The sequence below is a fragment of the Gadus chalcogrammus genome, chromosome 3, assembly GCF_026213295.1.
Source record: "Gadus chalcogrammus isolate NIFS_2021 chromosome 3, NIFS_Gcha_1.0, whole genome shotgun sequence".
NCBI classification, from domain to species: Eukaryota; Metazoa; Chordata; class Actinopteri; order Gadiformes; family Gadidae; genus Gadus; species Gadus chalcogrammus.
In genome coordinates, this window is record NC_079414.1 from 25,317,367 (window position 1) to 25,339,036 (window position 21,670).

Below are 21,670 nucleotides of genomic sequence, written 5' to 3' on the forward strand. Positions count from 1 at the left end.
TTCACAGCTGTGATAACCATTAAATTCTTCCTTTGCGTTGCAGACAACACCTCTGTGGTGGTTATCTCTCACTCTCACAGTGCATCTATATCCTGAACTTCAATTGAATATCCGTGGTGAGCTACGCCACTTCCTCATCCGCCTCAAAGTCATTTGTTTAAACACTAGGTATGTATTTTTTACGGTATATTTCTTTCTCTGTGTGGTTATATTTTAAATCAGGTTATTACATTTATTTATTGGTTTCTGCCAGTGCTCTGAAGCAATAGTGCCTGCCTGTCCTAGAAATAGCCTTTAGAGGGGACCCTTGTGCCTAGTTTAGAACACAAACCTACGAAGCTCGCTCTCTCTTGGTGAAGGGGTCACCTATGTTAGTAAAGTATGTCAGTAAAGCAACTGCGTTAGGTTCTATACGTTTATTAGCCGTACCTTTCCATAGCTCTAAGAGACACGTTCTACAATTAAACAAATTCAGCCGGTGTTAAAAAAGTAATGAGGAAATAATGCCGTGATGAAATGAAATGATTGTATACTTCTTCTCTTTTACTTTACTTTGCTCTTTGCCTCTTAAGTTGTTTTTGTTGTTGTTGTTCTTGCTGATGTGAGGCTGTTGTTATGGTTGATGTGAGGGCAGCCCTGTGAGGACAAATATAGAGTCGCTCCCATGTGCGCAACTAGATGAATCCACATGCACTCTGCGTCTTTTTTTTTCTTCGATAATCATGTCAGGGATTATAACTGTGACCCAGAAAACCATGATTTGGTTGAGTTCATGATTGTTGCCATGTCTAAAGCATATAACAGTGGCTCTGCGGGTTATTGTGGTGATATTTGAATCACTCACCACACTAACGCTTGATGATATAACTGCGTTTTTGCGTGCTGACGAGACAGACGATTCCCATCCCACGAGTGTTGAAAATAATCATCCTGGGGGGGGGGGGGGTAAATAAGCAATGACATGTTTGTGTCGCTGCCGTCAACCTCTAAGGACAGACAGCAGGCACGGATGTAGGCTTATAGTGGGTTGAACTTCAAGTGTGGGTTTTTTCCACTCTATCTCTCTGTTCTTGTCAGCTGCGTCTCTCATACTCTGCCTGGTGCTCTGCGAAAGATAACACGGTTTCTGTCTGGAACAGAGTGCGTCGTCTGCGACTGTGCGTCTGCGACTGTGTGTGTGTGTCTCAATGCGCCGGTGTATGTGGATCGGTGTTCTCTTTGGGAAATCATCCAAGCTACGATAGATAACATCTATAAACCAGCCGAACAATGCAGTCGAGGCAAACCTGGAACCTCCTCTGAAGGAGTGGAGAATGGGAGGGGACGAAATACGCTATAAGCGAATAACAGACCTAGCGGAAAAGTACTGAGCGAGAAAGTGAGAGGGGGGGAGGGAGCGAGGGAGGGAGCGAGGGAGGGAGGGAGGGAGGGAGGGAGGGAGGGAGGGAGGGAGGGTGCAGGCTGAGTCATTCCTGGATAGGTTTGAGGTTTGAGGACTGCAGAGAGAGATTACCTCACCTGCTAAAAGTTAAATGGACCTCGTGTTCCAAGAAACTCCGGCACATACCTTGAGGGCTTGGCCGTTTTGTTTGTCCTCAGTGGCTGCGATAACTCCTCAAACAACCATTCGATCCAAACTGCCAAAACACACACACACACACCCCTCTCTCTTCTCTCTCACTCACTCACTCACTCGTGTAACTCACTCCCACACTCACACACATACATCAGGAGACGCATGCGAACATTGCACCCAGCTGTTCATCCTCAGTGGGTGGTACTACTGTGTTGCAATGACCACTACATGTTCCACGTCGTTTCCACACAGACACGTTTGGCCGCGTGCGGGTATCTGAAACGCGGGTTGTTTAAACATTGTCATATATTTTGAGTGTCGGCTTGTACGTGTTTTTTCAGTGTTTGCTGAAAAAATGGAGCTACACAGAAGCATAGACTGCAGTACACCGCAACCATATTAGCGGAATGTTTCGGGCCCCCGTTTGGGCTAAACCTGACGTCTGTAAGCCAAGCCAGCCCGCTAACTACCCCCCAAATGCTATTTGCAGCGGGACCGTAGAGTTTATAGCGCCCACCACTTTATGATTCTTGTCAAATACCTACAGCCCTGTCGGCTGTAACCAGCCTGCCAGGGCGCCGTTCCTGGGTACGTGACCAAATTGTGGCGTGTGGTCGCTGGTGGGCTCGGGAAGGTTGGGGTCTGAGGGCTCTGCTGGCTCTGCTGGCTTGGGGCTGCAGAGCCCAACGCAGAGGGACAGTAGGGCCTTGGGAGGACTGCAGCAGCTACGCAGCTCCTCAGTTGGCTCCCGCACTTCTGTAGCACTGGAGGGAGACGGCACGAGATGACTAAGAGGCTCGGGGAGCGAGAGAGAGTGGATAATAGACAGGCAGGAAGGGGGGGGTGTGCCGAGAGGGCAGCACAAGGAGGCAGAGAGTGGAGTGGAGAGAGGAGTGCTTAGATCGTGTTGCACAGTGGTATTTCTGAGACCATAAAAAAGTTGACTTAGAGTATCTTTTAAGGGAAATGTCTCTCTCTCTCTCTCTCTCTCTCTCTCTCTCTCTCTCTCTCTCTCTCTCTCTCTCTCCCTCTCTTTCTCTCTCTCTCTCTCTCTCTCTCTCTCTCTCTCTCTCTCTCTCTCTCTCTCTCTCTCTCTCTCTCTCTCTCTCTCTCGCTCTCTCTCTCTCTTTCTCTCTCCCTCTCTTTCTCTCTCTCTTTCTCTCTGAAAATGTGTATCCGGATGCTAGTCATTACACAATATCTCTCATCGAATCACGTAGTTGTCGGTGATAAGCTCAAAACAGGAGGAAATGAGAGATTGACTCACAGTTGTAAGCGGCCAGAGACAGATAAGTGAACCGAAAACACATATCATTATCCAATGGCCCTGAAAAGATGTACTTTATTTCAGATTTAATAACAATTATAATAATAATAGACTCCATGCTTCAGGGAACTTGGGAACACAGTGTTCCTCATGATTGGCCTCTGAAATGTTTTTTCTGTTTCTTTTATCAAGTGGACGACGAGTCCACTTAATACCGTTGTACCGCTGAGAATTCCTCTCCTGTGCGCAAAGCTCCATAAACTCTTTACGGTGTCTGGAACTCCTCCAGATCTCTTGTTTTGCCTCTGGCCGGAGTGTTGGATTCCGATGTAAACCATGAAGGTAGTTTTTCTTTTATTATTACCGTAATAAAAACAAATGTCAAGCGAGAGAAATATTTAGAATGATGCAGATTTCAGACTGTACAGTTCATACATCCAAACTAACTTTGCTCTTAGTGGAGGTCAACGCTAACCCCTTTAACCCTTTGAAAGGTCGTTGAGAGGAGGGAAAGGTCACAGCGTTCCGTCAGTAACATCTAAGCTGAGAAATAGTTAAAGTAAAGGTATCATTAAATCCAGACAGGCTGGCCCATAGTTCATTCTCTTTGAAGCTTACCCGTGTCAGTGAATAGGTGACACTGGGGTGAGGGCCCAGGACCCAGGCTTTGGTTTTCATTGGGAGCTCTCTTTTGATGAACTGGGCTCAAGAGGGATCCTTTTCCTCTCACGATTTACAGTTTGAGCCCCGGCCCTTTCTGTATCCAATTATTTGTGGTTTCCACTTAGTGGAGAGGAATGTTTTTGTGGCAATAAAACCAAAATGCTATTGTGTGTTTGAAATACTGACTGTTTACCTGTGATATCTGCTGACTTCAGTATCAATAAACAAAAGTCTAATTTGAAAGAAACTGCCTTTTTGCAATACTTTTTGCAAGAAAATCAATCAACTGGTAAACATGGAGACATTGTGGTTTACTTCTGTAAAACAAACCTTTCTTGTGCGAAACATCGCAAAACTAGACTTGCATTAGCCTAGTTTACGGTACAGTGACCTTGATTTAAGATTTCACAATACTATAAATCTCTTGACAGTTGACTACACACACTAAACTACATGTTCGGCTACTACATCCACACAGACACAAACGCACGCACATCCACCCACACACACACTAACACGCACACACATGCGCACATCCACACACACACACACACACACACCCACACCCACTCACTCATGCACTATGCACACAAAATCACACACACTCATGTACACACCCACCCACACACGCACACACACGCACACACACACACACACACTAACATGGCTCTTTGAGTTGTGCTCGCTCCCCGAGGTGGGGGTCTAGCCCCCAGGCCCACCAGCCGCCGGAGAGGTGGGGACCACTCGGGTTCACCATCTTGTCAGCTCTGCAGAGCGTATGGTGAGACCACCTCCACCTAACCACCACCCAAACCTCCGACCTCCATCCCCAGCCCCCCCTTCATGCACTCTTCATGGCCTCCTCCTCCACCTCCTCCTCTTCCTCCTCCTCCTCCTCTCCCCCCCCCCCACCCCCTCTTCTTCCAGCCTTCCTACACTCTAACCCTCTGCCAGCCATTATTACGAAGGAACAGAGACGGACACACGGCAGTATCAAAGTCGAGAGGCGGAGAAAGAATGGCTTTTCTTCCCAATGAGTTTTGTTAACCATTCGTAGGAAACGGCCCACGTCAACCTCCCTCAGCCCCTCGCTCACTAGAGTACCTGCTGTCGATTTCCTGCCAGCGCTGTTCGTTCAGCATTTGTGCTTCTTCCTTATCACGGAGGCATCTCTTTTTTTGTGTGTCAAAGCATTTTGTTTGTCAGCTTTGTCGTGCTCACCCTTCTCCTCCGTCCCGAATGAATATGCAACATTTGTGTAGCCACATCTGTGCTGAACTAATTGTAGTGTGTGTGTGTGTGTGTGTGTGTGTGTGTGTGTGTGTGTGTGTGTGTGTGTGTGTGTGTGTGTGTGTGTGTGTGTGTGTGTGTGTGTGTGTGTGTGTGTGTGTGTGCGTGTGTGGTGGGGGGGTCATGCGGGGGCTTTGAATCCCATTTCAAATCATAAGAAGGGTCTGGCTTAAAAAAAAAATATATATATATATATACATATATATTTGGAATAAAACTGACCAATCCTTTTCCTTTTCTTTTTTCTCCTCCTCCTCCTCCTCCTCCGCCCGGCAACAGACGCGGCCATGGTTCTGAACGTGCCCGGCCTGGTGGTCATGGGGCTCTTCTACGTGCTCATTCTGGGCACCGGCATCTGGGCGTCCATGCGCTCCAAGAAGGAAGAGAAGAAGTGTAAGGGAGACGGCATGGAGATCACCCTACTGGCGGGACGCAACATCAACCTGCTGGTCGGCATCTTCACCCTCACTGGTAGGACAGGCTGTCTGAACTAACCTTCATTTAATCACAGACATCGAGAACAAACTGTTTTTCAAAATGGCCGCCTGGCTTGGCCCCCTACCACAGGAACGGGGGTAGGGGCCAGCGAATGCCGAGTATTTTGGTGTGTGCGTGCGTGCGTGCGTGCGTGCGTGCGTGTGATAGTACGTGCGTTTGCGTTTCACAGTATGTGCCTCTTTGCATGTTATTGTTTGAGTGTGTGTGTGTGTGTGTGCGTGTGATAGTACGTGCGAGTGCGATTGATAGTGTGTGTGTGTTTTAGCGTGTATCCGATTGAGAGTGTGTGTGTGTGTGTAATGTGATCATAAGATTATTCCAGCCTGCCCGGAAGAGCGTGTTTGATTTACCCCCTCCCGCGGTGTGTGTTTGCTTTGTGCTCTCTAGCTACTTGGGTCGGCGGGGGCTTCATCCTGGGAATCGCAGAGGCGGTTTACAACCCCACGCTGGGCCTGGTGTGGGCCCTCATGCCTGTGCCCTACATCCTGACCTTCTTCCTCGGTGAGCCAAAACAACCATACCCCACCCTCCCCCTGCCTCCCCCTCTCCCATGACCCCTTCCGTCATTCAGGGCCGGTGTGATTTCAACAAAAACAGGGCCCCCCTGAAACGGGTGAAATGCCCAGTGGGCCGCCCGAGGCCATGGCGCGTCTCCGGTGCGGGGCGCAGCTGTCCTCTGCACTCACGCGGCCCGCGTTGCGTAAGACAACAGACGCACGGACGCATAATGAGGACGCGAATAGGGGCCATAGCCTGGCGGTTTGTCTGCTCCTACATTTCAGCCCGTTCGAAAATAGAACATCGGTGCATTCGCTTTGAACGGCGTAGCCCGATCGAATCACGCCGGCCAGCCGGAAACCCGCACGCTCGCGCCGGCCAACCCGGGGCCTTGTATTGACTCCTCGCGGACTGAGACGGGAGCCAATAGAAAGTCATAAAAATACCCAGCTGTTCCCGGGATCACCGTTTCACTTTGGCCAGTCGCGCACCAGCCGTGCTGGGTGAGCACACAGTATCCCGTCCCCTCGGTCAGTGCGACGCGATGTGCCCTCGTGTGCATGATCTCAATCTGGATCCGGGAGTCCAAAACACACACCGCGGGCACACCCTCGGGCTACAGCTTGCATGTACTACCAGGGCCACCGACCACGTAGGCTGTCCTACGTGGCTACCCCCTGGGCTCTCGATTGAGATAGGACGAAAGGAATTGAGGGAAACGCCGTCCATTGCGACCTGGGGTTATCTTCTTTTACATGAGTGTAGCAGATGTCGGCGTTCACACTCACTGCAAACAATGCCCACTTTGTCCTGAGCAGTTTCCTCACAATTCCAGGGGCAGTTCGCCCGCATGTAACAATCCCTATCGTGCGCCTGCGTGGGTCGTCTAAACTCATGGCTATCTCATTCGTTTGACCTTACGAAGCAGTAATAAATTACATTTGAGGAAACAGCTGTTTCGTCCTGCGCCTTCCCCCCACCACCAGCAGAGCCTCGTGTCACAATAGTTGGCACACGGGCGAATGGAAAGCGGCACGCCAGCACACATCCCCTGTCAGGAACTCAGACCGCGTGAGCTTCCCCCCCACTTCCCCTCCTCGCCCATTGTTATACCGTGTGAGCGCTGGTGGAACCTCGAACCACAGGGGGAACTCAGAGCTGAGCCTGGAGGTGTAACGTTACCACCGCTGAACACTTGTTTTCCTTCTCCACGATGTGACGTCATTAATCCGGTTTCACTGACATCCATCGCCTTCCCCCACGACCCCCCCTAACACCCTTCCAGGTGGCATCTTCTTCGCCAAGCCGATGAGGGAGAACAAGTACCTGACCATGATGGACCCCTTCCAGATCAAGTACGGAGACGTCCTCAGCAGCGCCCTCATCCTCCCCGCGCTGGTGGCCGACGTGCTCTGGGTGGCCCGCACCCTGGTCAGCTTAGGTAAGATCCCTCAGCCCGGACTCCCACACTCAGTAGTCGCGGTAGCGATAGCATACGCTACCACCGGTAGCGTATGCTACCACCGGTAGCGCTAGCGGTTGGCACCACGGCTAGCGGTTGGCACCGTTGAGGCCGCCGGCTGGCTTTCCCAGCAGGCCTTCACTCACTCCTTTGCCTGGCCTTCGGTCTGGGGTTGGCCTGTTTGCTTTCCTTGTTGCCATCGCAGCCGAGGTTGCATCTCCCGTGGGGGAATACAGATATTAATTCTTATCTTCTTATGTCCTCATCTCGCATACGTGCGTAGACGCAGACGCACTCAGTAGAGCACACACGCACTTACACACACGCACCTATGACGACCCAGAACCAGGGCACAGCATCGCAAACAAAACAGGACACAGAGGCCCTTAGGCCAATGCCCCAGTGTGTAGGCAAAAGTGCAAACACGCATGTTGATTACCCTACCAGCCACAGGAACATCCTATCTCCAATTAGTTCTCAGATGCAGGGTGCCTTCATCTTTGAAGGCTTTTATCACAGACACAAAGGATTGCCTCTGCACAAAATAAAGACCAATCACTAACACTAACCTGATATTCCAGATGTAATGTGTGCGTGTGTGTGCGCGTGTGTGTGTGGTATGCCGACAAGCATGCACTCCGATGCGCGTTGGCGACGGGAGTGCCCTTCTATAGCTTGATGTTAGAGTGTGAAAATGGCAGAGGAAATGCGTGTGCGTGCGTGCGGTGGGCTGGTTGAGTCAGAGTGCGCCTGCGCCATGTTCCCTTGTGTGCTAACACTCTGTTCTTTTCCAGTGTTTTTTGAAAAGAGGGCTTAAACAACGAGCAGCCTGTTGATTGTGAAAGGTGATCAATTATTTAAACCCCGGTTCTCTTGTCACTACAGTTCTTTCCTATCACCATGCCAAGGTTCTGACCCATGAACGCGGACGGAGGATAAGATTCTACACTGTTTAATTATGCATGTCTCCCAGTATACATATGTGCACAACGAGAAGGCCACTACAAAGGGCCCAGTCCGAGACACCCAGGCCGTGTCGAGTCACCAAAGCTAACATGCAAAGCTGTGCTGATGCTCCACAGAAAGTGCTCGCATGGCGGAGAGGAATGCCATGACAGCTTTTTATGTTCAATTCTAATTTAACCTCCGAAAGCCAGTAAAGGCCCACGAGCCCCTCTGTTTATGGTCTGGAATTGTCTGCGGCGAGTGTCATATTCAAGACCACTCCAAGCCCAAGCACACACAAACACACACTCACGCACACATGCTCACACGGACACAAACACACGGACACACACACACACACACACCAGGAATCCTGCAACGAGCCTCGGCACATTAAGTCCAAGAAGGCGTCGCAGGAATGTCCTCATATACAGACACTTACAAACACAAACACACACGCACACACACACAAACACACAAACACACACATACACACACAGAAACAACGTTGTGTGAGCTTACCATTTGAGGGCCATTAAACACAATCATCTCTGATCGAATATCTGCTCAGAGATGAGACGTGCAGAGAAGGGGAGAGGACAGGGGGGACTTAGGGAGGGCTTAGGGGGACTGAGTGTTTACTGGGCCCTTGGGCAGTAGGCGGGATTGCACTTTTTATGGAGAGGGTGCTTGATTGGTCGGACAACAGGCAGGTCTAAAAAAGGACACGGATGGTATTTGAACAGCTCACTCTCTGTTTGCAACACCGTCGTCCACCTCAATAAGCCCCAGAGACCCTTAAATCTAATTCCTCCTCTTACCACCATCCTAAACTTAGCACCGCCGGGTCAGCACAGCACAACTTGGCTGGGCTCATTCCCGCACAGCATTAGAGCTCTCTCACGAGTCACGACAGACAAGAAGGGAGCTATGCTAATGTCGGCTCAGACTGAGGAAAACAGGGTTGAGAAAGATCAGACTGGGTGACAACAACATTCAATTTCTTAAAGTCGCAATGTGTAAGATTGAGCAGGAAGTAGCTGTGACTTCATAAATGTCAGAGTACTTTCAGAATAAAAAACAACAACATCACAATAACAGTATTGTGTCCATTCTGGACACAACAGAGTTTCCACTCTGGGCACAGCTGTGCCACTGTGGGACGTGAACTGGCGTAGCTCGGAGCTAGCGTAGCTCAGCTGGCTGGGTTGGGTGGGAGGGAGGGGTTTTGGGACGGTCCATAGTTAGCTTCTTGTAAACAAAGAGAGAGGAACGGGCCGGCCCACATTTTTTAGTCATTTTTATTGATAACATTATTGAAATTAATATCAAACAGCATTGGCTAAGAAACAGCCAGGTCGTGTTAAACGACGAGCTCGTTGAAATGTTACACATTGCGACTGAAAGCGTAAACTTGAATCTGGATCATTAACATGTATCATTCCCCCTCATTCCCCCCCCCCCCCCCCCCACCTCAACGGCGGGCGTGTCGCGCAGGCCACGTAACCACAGATTAATCCAATCCTATTGCAGGTTGGACCGAGAGGAGGAGCAGAGGGGCGGTGGGGGCGGGGTTACGGGGTAGGGGTACGGGGTAAAGGGGGGCGGGCCAGAGGTCAGAGGTCAGCAAGGGTTGCGACACTGGTAGCGATCGATGGTGCCGATCTGATACTTTTCTGTTTAAGGGCGTTGTTGTGGTGCGGCTGCAGGCTGCGGCTGGGGGAACCCTGGCAATGTGGGAGAAGAGCGGTGAAGGTAGTGACGCTTTGCTTGCCTTGTTTGAGTAACCAGATGTCTTTATCTACTTATCTTACTTTAGGTTTTTTTTTTTTTTTTTTTTACGCCAGATTTTTTTTTTAATAATTTTTTTTATACACTGCTTGAATTTATATCTATGCTTTTTTTTGAATTTATTTCAATCATCGTTGATGTCGTCGTAGAGTTAAAGTAATGACAGCAAAAAGGCGATCGCCACCTCTTTACCCCCCCCCCCCCCCCTCCCCGAGGGAGAAGAAAACGTCTGGTGACTCACAATCAATAGGCTGCTTCTGTTACGTGATTTTTTTATTGTTTCTCTATCCCATGAATCAGCTGTCGTGTGAAGCCAAGCTCACATTTGCCTGACCCACAAAGCTTTGCACTAAAGGCGACGTATGCTTAATTGTAGACCACATTCTTACGTCATAACTGCCAAATAGTGAGGAAGGTCAATGTGTTGTGGTCCAAAATGTGTATACGTGTCTCTTGTTTTTTTGTATTTTGTCAGAGCTTACACTACAGTAAAGCATATGGATAGCGCAATAACAAAGGGAAAGTTATTGCAAAGTGGCACAGTAAAAGCAAAACATTTGAGGACGCATTTGAGGAGGCGTCCTGAAAGAAAGAGATTGTAACGCATGTTACATGTGTTGTGTTTGAGGAAGAGGAAACAAATGAACCCTTTTTTTTTCTTTCCTTGAAAACAAACACATTTGAAACGGTAACTGCATGCCCCGTTAGCCAAACCCCCCCACCCCACCCCTCGCTATACGTGAGAACACTAAGAATTAAATCCATCAAAGCAAAGACAAGAGATGCTTCCCCGCACCGTGCGCCGGCCCTGACGTGCTTTCCCTTTTGTTCCAGGCGGCACCATGAGTGTGATCTTGGACCTCCCCTATGTGTACTCCATCATCATTTCCTCAGTGGTGGCTATCGCCTACACCCTCATGGGGGGCCTCTACTCCGTGGCCTACACCGACGTCATCCAGCTCATCCTCATCTTCGTTAGTCTGGTATGGAGCACACACACCCCCCCCCCCCCCCCCCCCCCCAATCCCAGATTCTGCTCATGACTCCCTCTCCATCCCTATATATATTATTATTATTAAAATAATTAGACTAAATCATTTTTTACGTATTTTGTAAAAACATATATTTTTGTAAATGTATACCTATTTATAAAATCTATTTTATGAATGATTACATTATTCATTCTTATTAGGGGTCCTACGAAAAACATAGGAACCCTATTGTATTCGTTAGTATTATGATTTTTTCCTGACAAATTCAGCCATGTATCAGAAACAACATGGTCAAAAGTTGTACAAATTGACAGGCTTGTAGACCTCGTAAAAGGAGTTAGGGCTGAAAAGGATGGGCCAGAATTAAAAATAGGTGGCGCAATAATATCCACTTTAAGTGCAAAATACTCAACTGGCTTCCATTCCCACTAGGAAAGTGCAATACGCATGAAACTTGTTATGCATGCATCATTTGTTATGATGAACAACTTTCAAGGTGCAACCCAAATGGTCAGATCATTAAGACATAATGCAATGGCTACAACTTGACCAAACAACCGCACTCCAACAGATTTGGTGCCGGAGCTGATAAAAGCTGTCAACTCGGCACATATGTACCAGGTGACTGTAGGACTATATGGTTATCTATTAATGGCAATAAGGCAAAAGACGGCAGAGATATACATTTTAAAGTGAAATAAATGAATATCTCCAATGTTCTAGCTCTTACATTGCTTTGAAAAGATGTAGGCTCGCCTTCCAAATATTGCTACTAAGGGGAGATTCCATAGTACGCCCATGCCAAATTTTAAGTCTCTATCTGAAAATTTAAATTGGATGCATTTGTTTGAAATTTGCCTTTCTGGACCGTGGCCTCTCTCCAGTGCAGGCTCGGCCTTAAAGCGGTACACACAGCATTTCACACCCGTCCGTTTGGAAAAATTATGCTTTAGAAACATGGTTGGTGATTGTTTTGATGTGTTAACTTCCGGTAAACCAGTTTTTAGGACATACCAATGCCATATTATCATACCAATGAAGCTCACCATACCTCCACACACGGAAGACTTCTATTTCTCATAATATAGTCTAATCTGCCCTATACAATCTATGTGTCCATTTAGTGTAGTGGTATTGCAGTAGTAGTGAGAAGTACCATGACATCAAATAATGTTTACCACCATGTAATCACCAGGCCACCACCATACTCGTCGTAGAGTAGTACCCCGTCATGGTTGCTTGCAACTATATTTTTGTCTTATTTTTGTTTTATCTATACGTATTTTGTGAAAAAAATTGCATACGTCTTAATGCTTGTGTATTTATACCGTGTGCTAATCGTGTAAACCCCCTTTCTGTGGTTCTATATAGTATGTGTGTGTCCCCTTCATGATGACCAACGAAAACTCACTGGACATCTCGATGACCGCCTACAACCAAACCTTCCAGGCCCCCTGGGTTGGTAAGGTGGAGCTCCAGGACGCTGGCAAGTGGTTCGATGACTTCATGGTGCTGGTAAGTGGGGCAGTCGCCTCTGGCGGCTCAGCCAACAACCATTCGTGCCTATGAGCACACACACACACACACACACACACACACACACACACACACACCCACGCACACACACACACATGGGTGTGGTGACCCTGTGCTTCGGCTCGACTGCACTGCTGTGTCTGAATGCACTGGAGGGACTCATGCTCTGTGTTTTCTGAAACACTGCACGTTTGAATCCAATTCAATTCCATGCAGTTTTATTTGTATAGCCCTTAATCACCGTTACAGCCTCAAAGGGCTTAACAAGCCATATATTTATGACCCCCCCCCCCCCCCTGACCCTACCCCCATGAGGCCAAGAAAAAACTGCAATGGGGGCCATTATTGACATACATACATGCATATATACAGGCAAAACATTTGAAAACGGTGATGGGGGGCTGGCCGGTTAACCTTAAGGATAGTCCGGGCTTTCGGTTGTAGTCACTGCGATAGGCCAGGCATCCAGTCGCAGTCAATGCAACACGCTAGAACAGACAGAATAATGAATAAGAAGGGGAAGGTGCACACAAGGAATGTAGGCCACTGCTAATTTAGTCCCAAAACACAAACAAACACGCATCGACACAATCAGAAACAGAGACCTCCACATGATCAGACAGACTCTGACACACATCATTCAGCATCGTGTGATTGGTTTCCTGTTGTCTGATGTGTGTGTGTGTGTGTGTTGTTCAGGCGCTGGGCGGGCTGGCCTACCAGGCCTTCTACCAGAGGATTCTGTCTGCCTCCTCCTACACCCAGGCCCAAGTCACCTGCTTCGCCTCATCTGCCTTCTGCGTGGTCCTCGGAATCCCCTCCATCCTGATCGGAGCAGTGGCAGCCTCCACAGGTACGACTGACCACGTCAGGTTACCTCAGGTTACATCTGGTTAAACTACATCAGGTTACATTACATTAGGTTAAACTACATCAGGTTACATTACATCAGGTTACATTACATTAGGTTACATTACATTAGGTTACATTACATCAGGTTACATTACAGTAGGTTACATTAGGTTATACTACATCAGGTTACATTACATTAGGTGACATTAAGTTAGACTACATCAGGTTACATTACATCAGGTTACATTACATTAGGTTACATTACATTAGGTTACATTACATTAGGTGACATTAAGTTAGACTACATCAGGTTACATTACATTAGGTTACATTACATTAGGTTACATTACATTAGGTTACATTAGGTTAAACTACATCAGGTTACATTGCATTAGGTTACATTACATTAGGTTACATTACATTAGGTTACATTAGGTTAAACTACATCAGGTTACATTACATTAGGTTACATTACATTAGGTTACATTACATTAGGTTACATTAGGTTAAACTACATCAGGTTACATTACATTAGGTTACATTACATTAGGTTACATTACATTAGGTTACATTACAGTAGGTTACATTACAGTAGGTTACATTAGGTTACATTACATTAGGTTACATTACATTAGGTTAAACTACATCAGGTTACATTGCATCAGGTTACATTACATTAGGTTAGACTACATGAGGTTACATTACATCAGGTACATCAGGTTACATTACATTAGGTTACATTACATTAGGTTACATTACATTAGGTTACATTACATTAGGTTACATTACAGTAGGTTACATTACAGTAGGTTACATTAGGTTACATTACATTAGGTTACATTAGGTTAAACTACATCAGGTTACATTACATTAGGTTAGACTACATGAGGTTACATTACATTAGGTTACATTACATTAGGTTACATTACAGTAGGTTACATTACAGTAGGTTACATTAGGTTACATTACATTAGGTTACATTACATTAGGTTACATTACATTAGGTTACATTAGGTTAAACTACATCAGGTTACATTACATTAGGTTAGACTACATGAGATTACCTTACATTAGGTTACATTACATTAGGTTACATTACATTAGGTTACATTACAGTAGGTTACATTACAGTAGGTTACATTAGGTTACATTACATTAGGTTACATTAGGTTAAACTACATCAGGTTACATTACATTAGGTTAGACTACATGAGGTTACATTACATTAGGTTACATTACATTAGGTTACATTACAGTAGGTTACATTAGGTTACATTACATTAGGTTACATTACATTAGGTTACATTACATTAGGTTACATTAGGTTAAACTACATCAGGTTACATTACATTAGGTTAGACTACATGAGGTTACCTTACATTAGGTTACATTACATTAGGTTACATTACATTAGGTTACATTACAGTAGGTTACATTACAGTAGGTTACATTAGGTTACATTACATTAGGTTACATTACATTAGGTTACATTAGGTTAAACTACATCAGGTTACATTACATTAGGTTAGACTACATGAGGTTACATTACATTAGGTACATCAGGTTACATTACATTAGGTTACATTACATTAGGTTACATTACATTAAGTTAGACTACATGAGGTTACATTACATTAGGTACATCAGGTTACATTACATTAGGTTACATTACATCAGGTTACATTACATTAAGTTAGACTACATGAGGTTACATTACATTAGGTACATCAGGTTACATTACATTAGGTTTCATTAAATTAGGTTAGACTACATTAGGTTACATTACAGTAGGTTACATTAGGTTACATTACATTAGGTTGGACTACATCAGGTTACATTACATTATGTTACATTACATTAAGTTAGATTACATTAACTTACATTACATTATGTTGCATTACATTAGGTAACTATTCAATTCTATTAAATTGAAATACATTCATGACATTTCATCACCTGTCACCCATCAACATCCTTCATTTGACTCATCGCACACACGCGCCTCGCCTTTCCCCCTCCAGACTGGAACTCCACCAGCTACGGCAGCCCCTCCCCCTACGAGCGCGGCCAGGCCGGCTCCATCCTGCCCATCGCCCTGCAGTACCTCACCCCCGCCTACATCTCCATCATCGGCATCGGGGCCGTGGCGGCCGCAGTCATGTCCTCCATGGACTCTGCCCTGCTCTCCTCGGCCTCCATGTTCTCCTCCAACATCTACAAGAACATCCTCAGGAAGCAGGTGAGGGAACAACGCGCGCACAGCAGGGGGACCAGACACCAGACCGACTGTGGGAGCGATTGTTGTCTGTGTTTGAACACTGAGGCCATTGAATGGCTTCGGGGACATCATTGTGGTGACGCCAGGATGGTTCATGGCGCCACCACATTAAAATGAAGAGCTTTACGGGGCATGAGCTCACCTCACCTGACACTGGGGTTATCTCAGTTTACTCTCCTTTGAAGACCCAGAGAACATAATTGAAACCGTGAATTCATACATTTCTCTTCAGGCTATTTAGCGATGGTTCAACCAGATTTCCCTGGAGGATTACATTGGTTTCCTTGTGCTTTATGTCAGTTGAAAGTCATACATCCATGTACAAACACGCATACACATGCACATATACATACATATACAAACTCACACACACACGCATACACATACACACATTAACACACACACACACCCACACACACACAGACACACACAAGTAGACATATACACACACATTAACACACACACGTACACACTTACACACACACACACACACACACACACACACACACACACACACACACACACACATACGTACACACGTACACACACATATCACAAGCATATGGCACATTCACCAGTGGCGAAAGGCTGGCTCCAAGATGCAGTGGAGAACAATGGAGCCTTTCACTTTTCATGCGTGGCCTGTTTTTACTTTGCATCTTGTTGCGTAACGTCTTGCTGCTCCCTCTTGCCCTTGCTGATTTATTTAATTGTTTCCATACCAGTCCGGAGCAGATCCTTGTCTGTTTCAGGGTATCGCAACGCAAGGGGCTTATTGCAAAAGTCAAAGAATGTCCCAGGGACTCTGTCCGCAAAATTATTAGCTTTTTACTCAGTGAAACTGATGGAAAACATTTGTTTTGGCATAACCGTCAGCTGCAGAACAATTTGATTATTTTGCTGAAAGGCACCACTTATACACTGCTGACCTTCTTACAGTATGAACAACCATGACTCTAAACTCACTTATACAGATGACTTATGATCCATCAAGACTCTAAATTCACTTAAACAGATGACTTATGATCAACCATGACTCTAAGTCTGAACTCACTGATACAGATGACTTATGATCCATCGAGACTCTTTGTCTAAACCCACTTATACAGCTGACTTATGATCAACCATAAGTAATGACTTACAATCAACAAGGACTCTAAACTCATTTACACAGAGGACTTATGATCAACAATTAGTGATGACTTGTGATCCACCGTGACTCTAAACTCACTCATACAGATGACTTGTGATCCACCAGGACTCTAAACCCACTCATACAGATGACTTGTGATCCACCAGGACTCTAAACTCACTCATACAGATGACTTGTGATCCACCAGGACTCTAAACTCACTCATACAGATGACTTGTGATCCACCAGGACTCTAAACTCACTCATACAGATGACTTGTGATCCACCAGGACTCTAAACCCACTCATACAGATGACTTGTGATCCACCAGGACTCTAAACCCACTCATACAGATGACTTGTGATCCACCAGGACTCTAAACTCACTCATACAGATGACTTGTGATCCACCGTGACTCTGACCCCCTCCCCCCTGACTGCCTCCCCCAGGCCTCGGACCGGGAGATGCAGTGGGTGATCCGCATCTCGGTGGTGGTGGTGGGTCTGGCGGGCACCGCCCTCACCTTCCTGGACAACAGCGTGCTGGTCTTCTGGCTGGTGGGCGTGGACATGTCCTACACCATCATGTTCCCCCAGCTGGTGTGCGTGCTCTTCTTCAAGGTGTCCAACGGCTACGGCGCGTCGACGGGCTACCTCCTGGGCATGGCGCTGCGTCTGATGAGCGGCGAGCCCCTCATCGGCCTGCCGCCCCTCATCCGCTTCCCCGGCTGCCGGCTCGACGCCGAGGGCACGATGACGCAGTACTTCCCCTTCCGCACCACCATCATGCTGACGTCGCTGGTCTCCATCGTGCTGGTGTCGTGGCTGGCCTCCATCATCTTCAACAAGGGGCTGCTGGCCGAGCGGTGGGACGTCTTCAAGATCAACCGCCGGCTGGCCAAGTCGGCGGGCGGCCGGGTGCCCCCCCAGGACCAGAAGGACCCATCGGTGGTCAAGCAGCTGCTGGACAACTCCACCACCACCAGCTGCTAAGGAGGGAGAGTTAGCGAGAGGGGGGGGGGTGGCGAGGCAGAGACAGGGGCAACACGGGGCCGCGGGAGCCCCCCCCCTACCCCTAAGACGAGGCCCGGTCCGCCTGGCCTGGCTGGGGAAGATGATCCAGCGCGTTGCAAATAAAGAGCGGTTGCAGTTTAAAGAGATGAAAGCGCGCTTCACCACCCCCTCACCACCACCACCATACACGCATCCATACGCAGCACACCACGCCATTCACCCCATCATGTATAAACCGTTGTCTCCGACTGGAACGGCTGTAAAGGCTAACTTTACGGCGCACAGTAGAACACAACCGTTTCTGTGTTTTTATTACCATTTTGCGGGGGTTCAAGCAATAGGGTTTGCTAAGACGTAGCGTCTCAAAAGTACGGCTAGCTAGCCTCCTCATATTGTACATAGAAAGCAATCCTGGATCTTGTGTATAGCTCAGGAGGACAGTGGCTTGGTAATATTGATTTTACTGTGAGTACAAAACAGCTACTATTCTTTTAAAGGTGAATCCACCTTAATGTGAATCTGTAAATGATTAGAGAGAGTCAGTGTGCACAAGCGGCGTCGACTGCATCTGTATTTTTCTTTCAACTGCTTTTTTAAAATATTTTTTCACAAAACGCCCTGAATAAAACGCCAGAGCCACCAAAAAAAAGATTTTAAGCAAAAAACCGAGCCTGAATATCACAACGAAGACCCACTACCCACTGAACGAATGCAGACACCGTTTAGGCTGTCAGGAGAATTTTTGTAAGGTTTAAACGCTGCCCCGTTTTATTGCCAACCGCATCGGTAGCCAAAAGCTGTCAGGACTCCAGGCCCCTCGGCTTACCACAGACGATCCCAGGGGCCGGTTTCAGCCCGTTCCTCACAGCTGGACGGGTTCCAGCGCTGAAGGCTCCCATGTGATTTATTGATAAATGCGTCCACCAATTAGTGAGCGGTGTGCAGCAGAGAAAGAAGGGCCAGATATACCCCCGCCCCCTGTCCTACTCCCTCACCACTCCAAAGAGGCCTTATGGAGACCCACAACGCCTCCTTCAATTTGTATATGACTTTGTACAGTAAGGATATTTTCTATGGTTGATGATATATATATATATATATATATATGCAAAACTTTAGTTTACACAGGGCTTGATCGAACCTTGCGGTCAGAGGTTATTTAAGTTTTTCCTGAGCCTATAGTAGTTATATGTACATAAAAGACTTCTCACTATGAATGTTTGAGAGGCTATCTTTTCAACTTTGCCGGGACTGACGTCCGACAGCGGGCGTTAGACCTTGGCAGCACGAGTCGAGTGATGCAAAAGCTAGTTTAATACCTCAGCGTGTCAGAGTGTCTCTTCCCCGGTGGTATAGTGTGGTAATTTGTTTCAGTCAGTTTGTATGATTTTGTCTGTTCTTTCCGAAGACTACAGAGAACAAAAGGCTGCTGAGCTGAATGACCCCTGCAGAACTCAGTTTGTGTATCTTTTCATAATGTGACCTATTTGTTTCTCTATTTATACGATGTACTGTATGTCCTGTAAAAGCTCAAACAATTATCTAACATTTTTGCCAAATAATTTTAAGTTGAATCATTAACGTTATTAAACATTGTCATTATCTAAATGGTCGATTTTTAAAACGTGTTGAATGTATATTGTGGTCAAAAGCCTGGCTTGTCAAAGGCTGGCACCAACACGCATAGTTCAATGTCGAAAAATCTCAAATGTAGGCCTTCTACTGTTTTCAAGTTTGCCATCTTGGTGAATCGAGGCTAAGTTAGAATGACTTAGACTTATTACATGTTAAGAATACATACTCATTTCTCCAACAGAAATATAAGTTGTTACTTGTAGCAGCAATATTATAGAAGATCTACTGTGACCGTAGTATTAGAAACAGATCAAGTTTATCAGGGTGAAGTTGAAAAGATAGGTCAGCCCAATGTTTGCTATAGCCACAAAACATTCAATACTAGGTGTGGAAGTGTATTTGGTTTTTGTACTATTATGCATGTTGAATTTAATTTGTGTTTATATACGGAGCTTTAAAAGAGGCTGTTTCTCTTGCCACACGGCGAGGTCCTACTTTGTAATCTTTAATGTAAGTCCCAATGGGGTGATGTTCTCTCAGAATAAAGGTTGAAACAAATACTCAGTGTAAAGGCTGTCCTATGTTCATGAAGTATGTAGTTTGTTCACACCTTGACGCTGTCCTCACAGGTTCGTATCTGTTTTATAGGTTCGTTTACAGCAAGCTATTAAATCTTCAGAATTTATAACAATTAGTTCCTAAGGAGAACGTGAGTCATCTCAGACATTGTTTAGAATCAATGTCTCTAGAGACCTCTTCCGCTCATCGTGCTCCACCCAAACCGCCACTGCATTCTGCGTATTCGCCCGTTTCCCACATAAATGCTAAATGGTAAACGGACTGCTCTAACCAGTGGCCACTCAAGGCAGTGGTAGTGCAACATTCACACATTCATGCACACATTCACACACCGCTGTCAACAATGCAAGGCGTCGGCCAGCTCTTCTGGAGAAGTTCGGGCTGGAGTTGTCTTGCTCAGGGACACCTCGACACTAGACCTTCCAGCTGACACGCTACTCCTCCTGAGACACATGCCGCCAACTGTTGTGTGGACCACACGAGTAAACATGATGTCTTTGCAAGATATTAAATGTTACCTTGCTTTAAGAAAACAGGCCGACAGCCATTTGAATGTCAAAGATTGTGGCAGGGTGATTGAATGGTGCACCCTGCTGCCTTCACTCTGTTGACAAGGGAGATTGGACGCCCTGTCCCACAAGTATGCATACTCAACATCGCCTCGGACTTTCACCTCAGAGGATTGTGGTGGTTGGGGGTTGGCATCGAACTGCCGTTCTGTGTTCCTCAGGAATTATAGAATGAGCCTTTTCACTGGGCATTGAACAGAGTGGAGCGGTAGAGGCCTAGATTGACACACCCTCTCTTCAGTAGGTAGAATGAATGCTCTTTGCTTGTGTGGCATAGAGCTTGGCTTGGAGGTACATCTGTCACCGACGTTGACATTACTCACAGCTCTCGGATATGGAAATATCCAGCTGTGGTTGCCAGCATCGGAATGGGGAATGTAACACGCCACAATAGGGAGAATGTTTCTCTGTTAAAACATGTTTATTGGAACCATCACAATTTGAACGATGGCATACATTGGTTGAGGGGAACCAATGTATGTACTAGTACTTTTTACTAGTGTTGATGAGATGATGAATGTGGTTGTTGTGAGTCAAGCGACTATAATTAATGAAAGTTTAAAGTTACAGTTTCACTAGCCAAATGGGGGATTGATTTGCGCAAGCACCATAGCATATTGATATCCAAGTGGACCAACAGGTGATAATTAGGAATATGGTACAACTGTGTATTCATAGCAGGGGCAGTTGGTGTAAACATAAGGACTATATACCGGTTAAAGGTCATGTCGAGTCAAAGTTAAAAGCTGAAGGTGGTGTTCAAATAATTGAATAAATGATCAAGCTTTCTCATCAAACCTTTACTGATCTTGGCTTATGAGTGCATTGCAAGTTCGTCGCCAACTTAATCACCAAATAATTTCAGTGAAGAATTATTTATTGCAATTACACTGATCGGGACAAGAATAGTGTTGAGGGATGGGAAAGGGTTAGGATATAGATTTTAAGTTACATTGTAACTTAAAATCTTCACTCATACATACTAAACCATTGTGTTGGCTATTTGAGTGCTACATAAGTACACATAATAACATCATTACCGGCATATTAAGTCGCAGTTTGTCTATTCCCAATTCAAATCCCAATTTATCTGTCAACATAAATTCCAGTGAAACGCATATCTTCTCAGGTTTAACCTGTTCTGCAAACTAACT

At 46.2% G+C, this 21,670-nt stretch overlaps 1 protein-coding gene across 3 annotated transcripts; it reads left to right on the plus strand.

Moving 5' to 3' along the window:
• The first annotated feature begins 6 nt into the window (after nt 1-6).
• On the plus strand, nt 7-19,926 carry LOC130379857 (high affinity choline transporter 1-like). Of its 3 annotated transcripts, XM_056586973.1 has the most exons (10): nt 7-168; nt 3,036-4,287; nt 5,076-5,267; nt 5,682-5,795; nt 7,078-7,233; nt 10,825-10,973; nt 12,354-12,497; nt 13,218-13,371; nt 15,392-15,609; nt 17,230-19,926. In XM_056586973.1, exons 3-10 carry the CDS (start codon nt 5,084-5,086, stop codon nt 17,770-17,772), a joined length of 1,662 nt encoding a protein of 553 aa, XP_056442948.1. In that variant the 5' UTR covers nt 7-168; nt 3,036-4,287; nt 5,076-5,083; the 3' UTR covers nt 17,773-19,926. The 3 variants fall into 3 exon arrangements, with proteins under 3 accessions (XP_056442948.1, XP_056442946.1, XP_056442947.1); XM_056586971.1 differs by lacking the exon at nt 3,036-4,287; XM_056586972.1 differs by lacking the exon at nt 7-168 and having other exon boundaries at nt 2,600-4,287.
• The last annotated feature ends 1,744 nt before the right edge of the window (nt 19,927-21,670 follow it).

Coding starts and splice junctions, on each gene's coding strand:
- LOC130379857 (XM_056586973.1), top strand. CDS start 5,084: ATGGTTCTGAACGTGCCCGGCCTGGTGGTCATGGGGCTCTTCTACGTG. Junction 5,268..5,681: donor CGGCATCTTCACCCTCACTG/GTAGGACAGGCT, acceptor TGTGCTCTCTAG/CTACTTGGGTCGGCGGGGGC. Junction 10,974..12,353: donor TCCTCATCTTCGTTAGTCTG/GTATGGAGCACA, acceptor GGTTCTATATAG/TATGTGTGTGTCCCCTTCAT.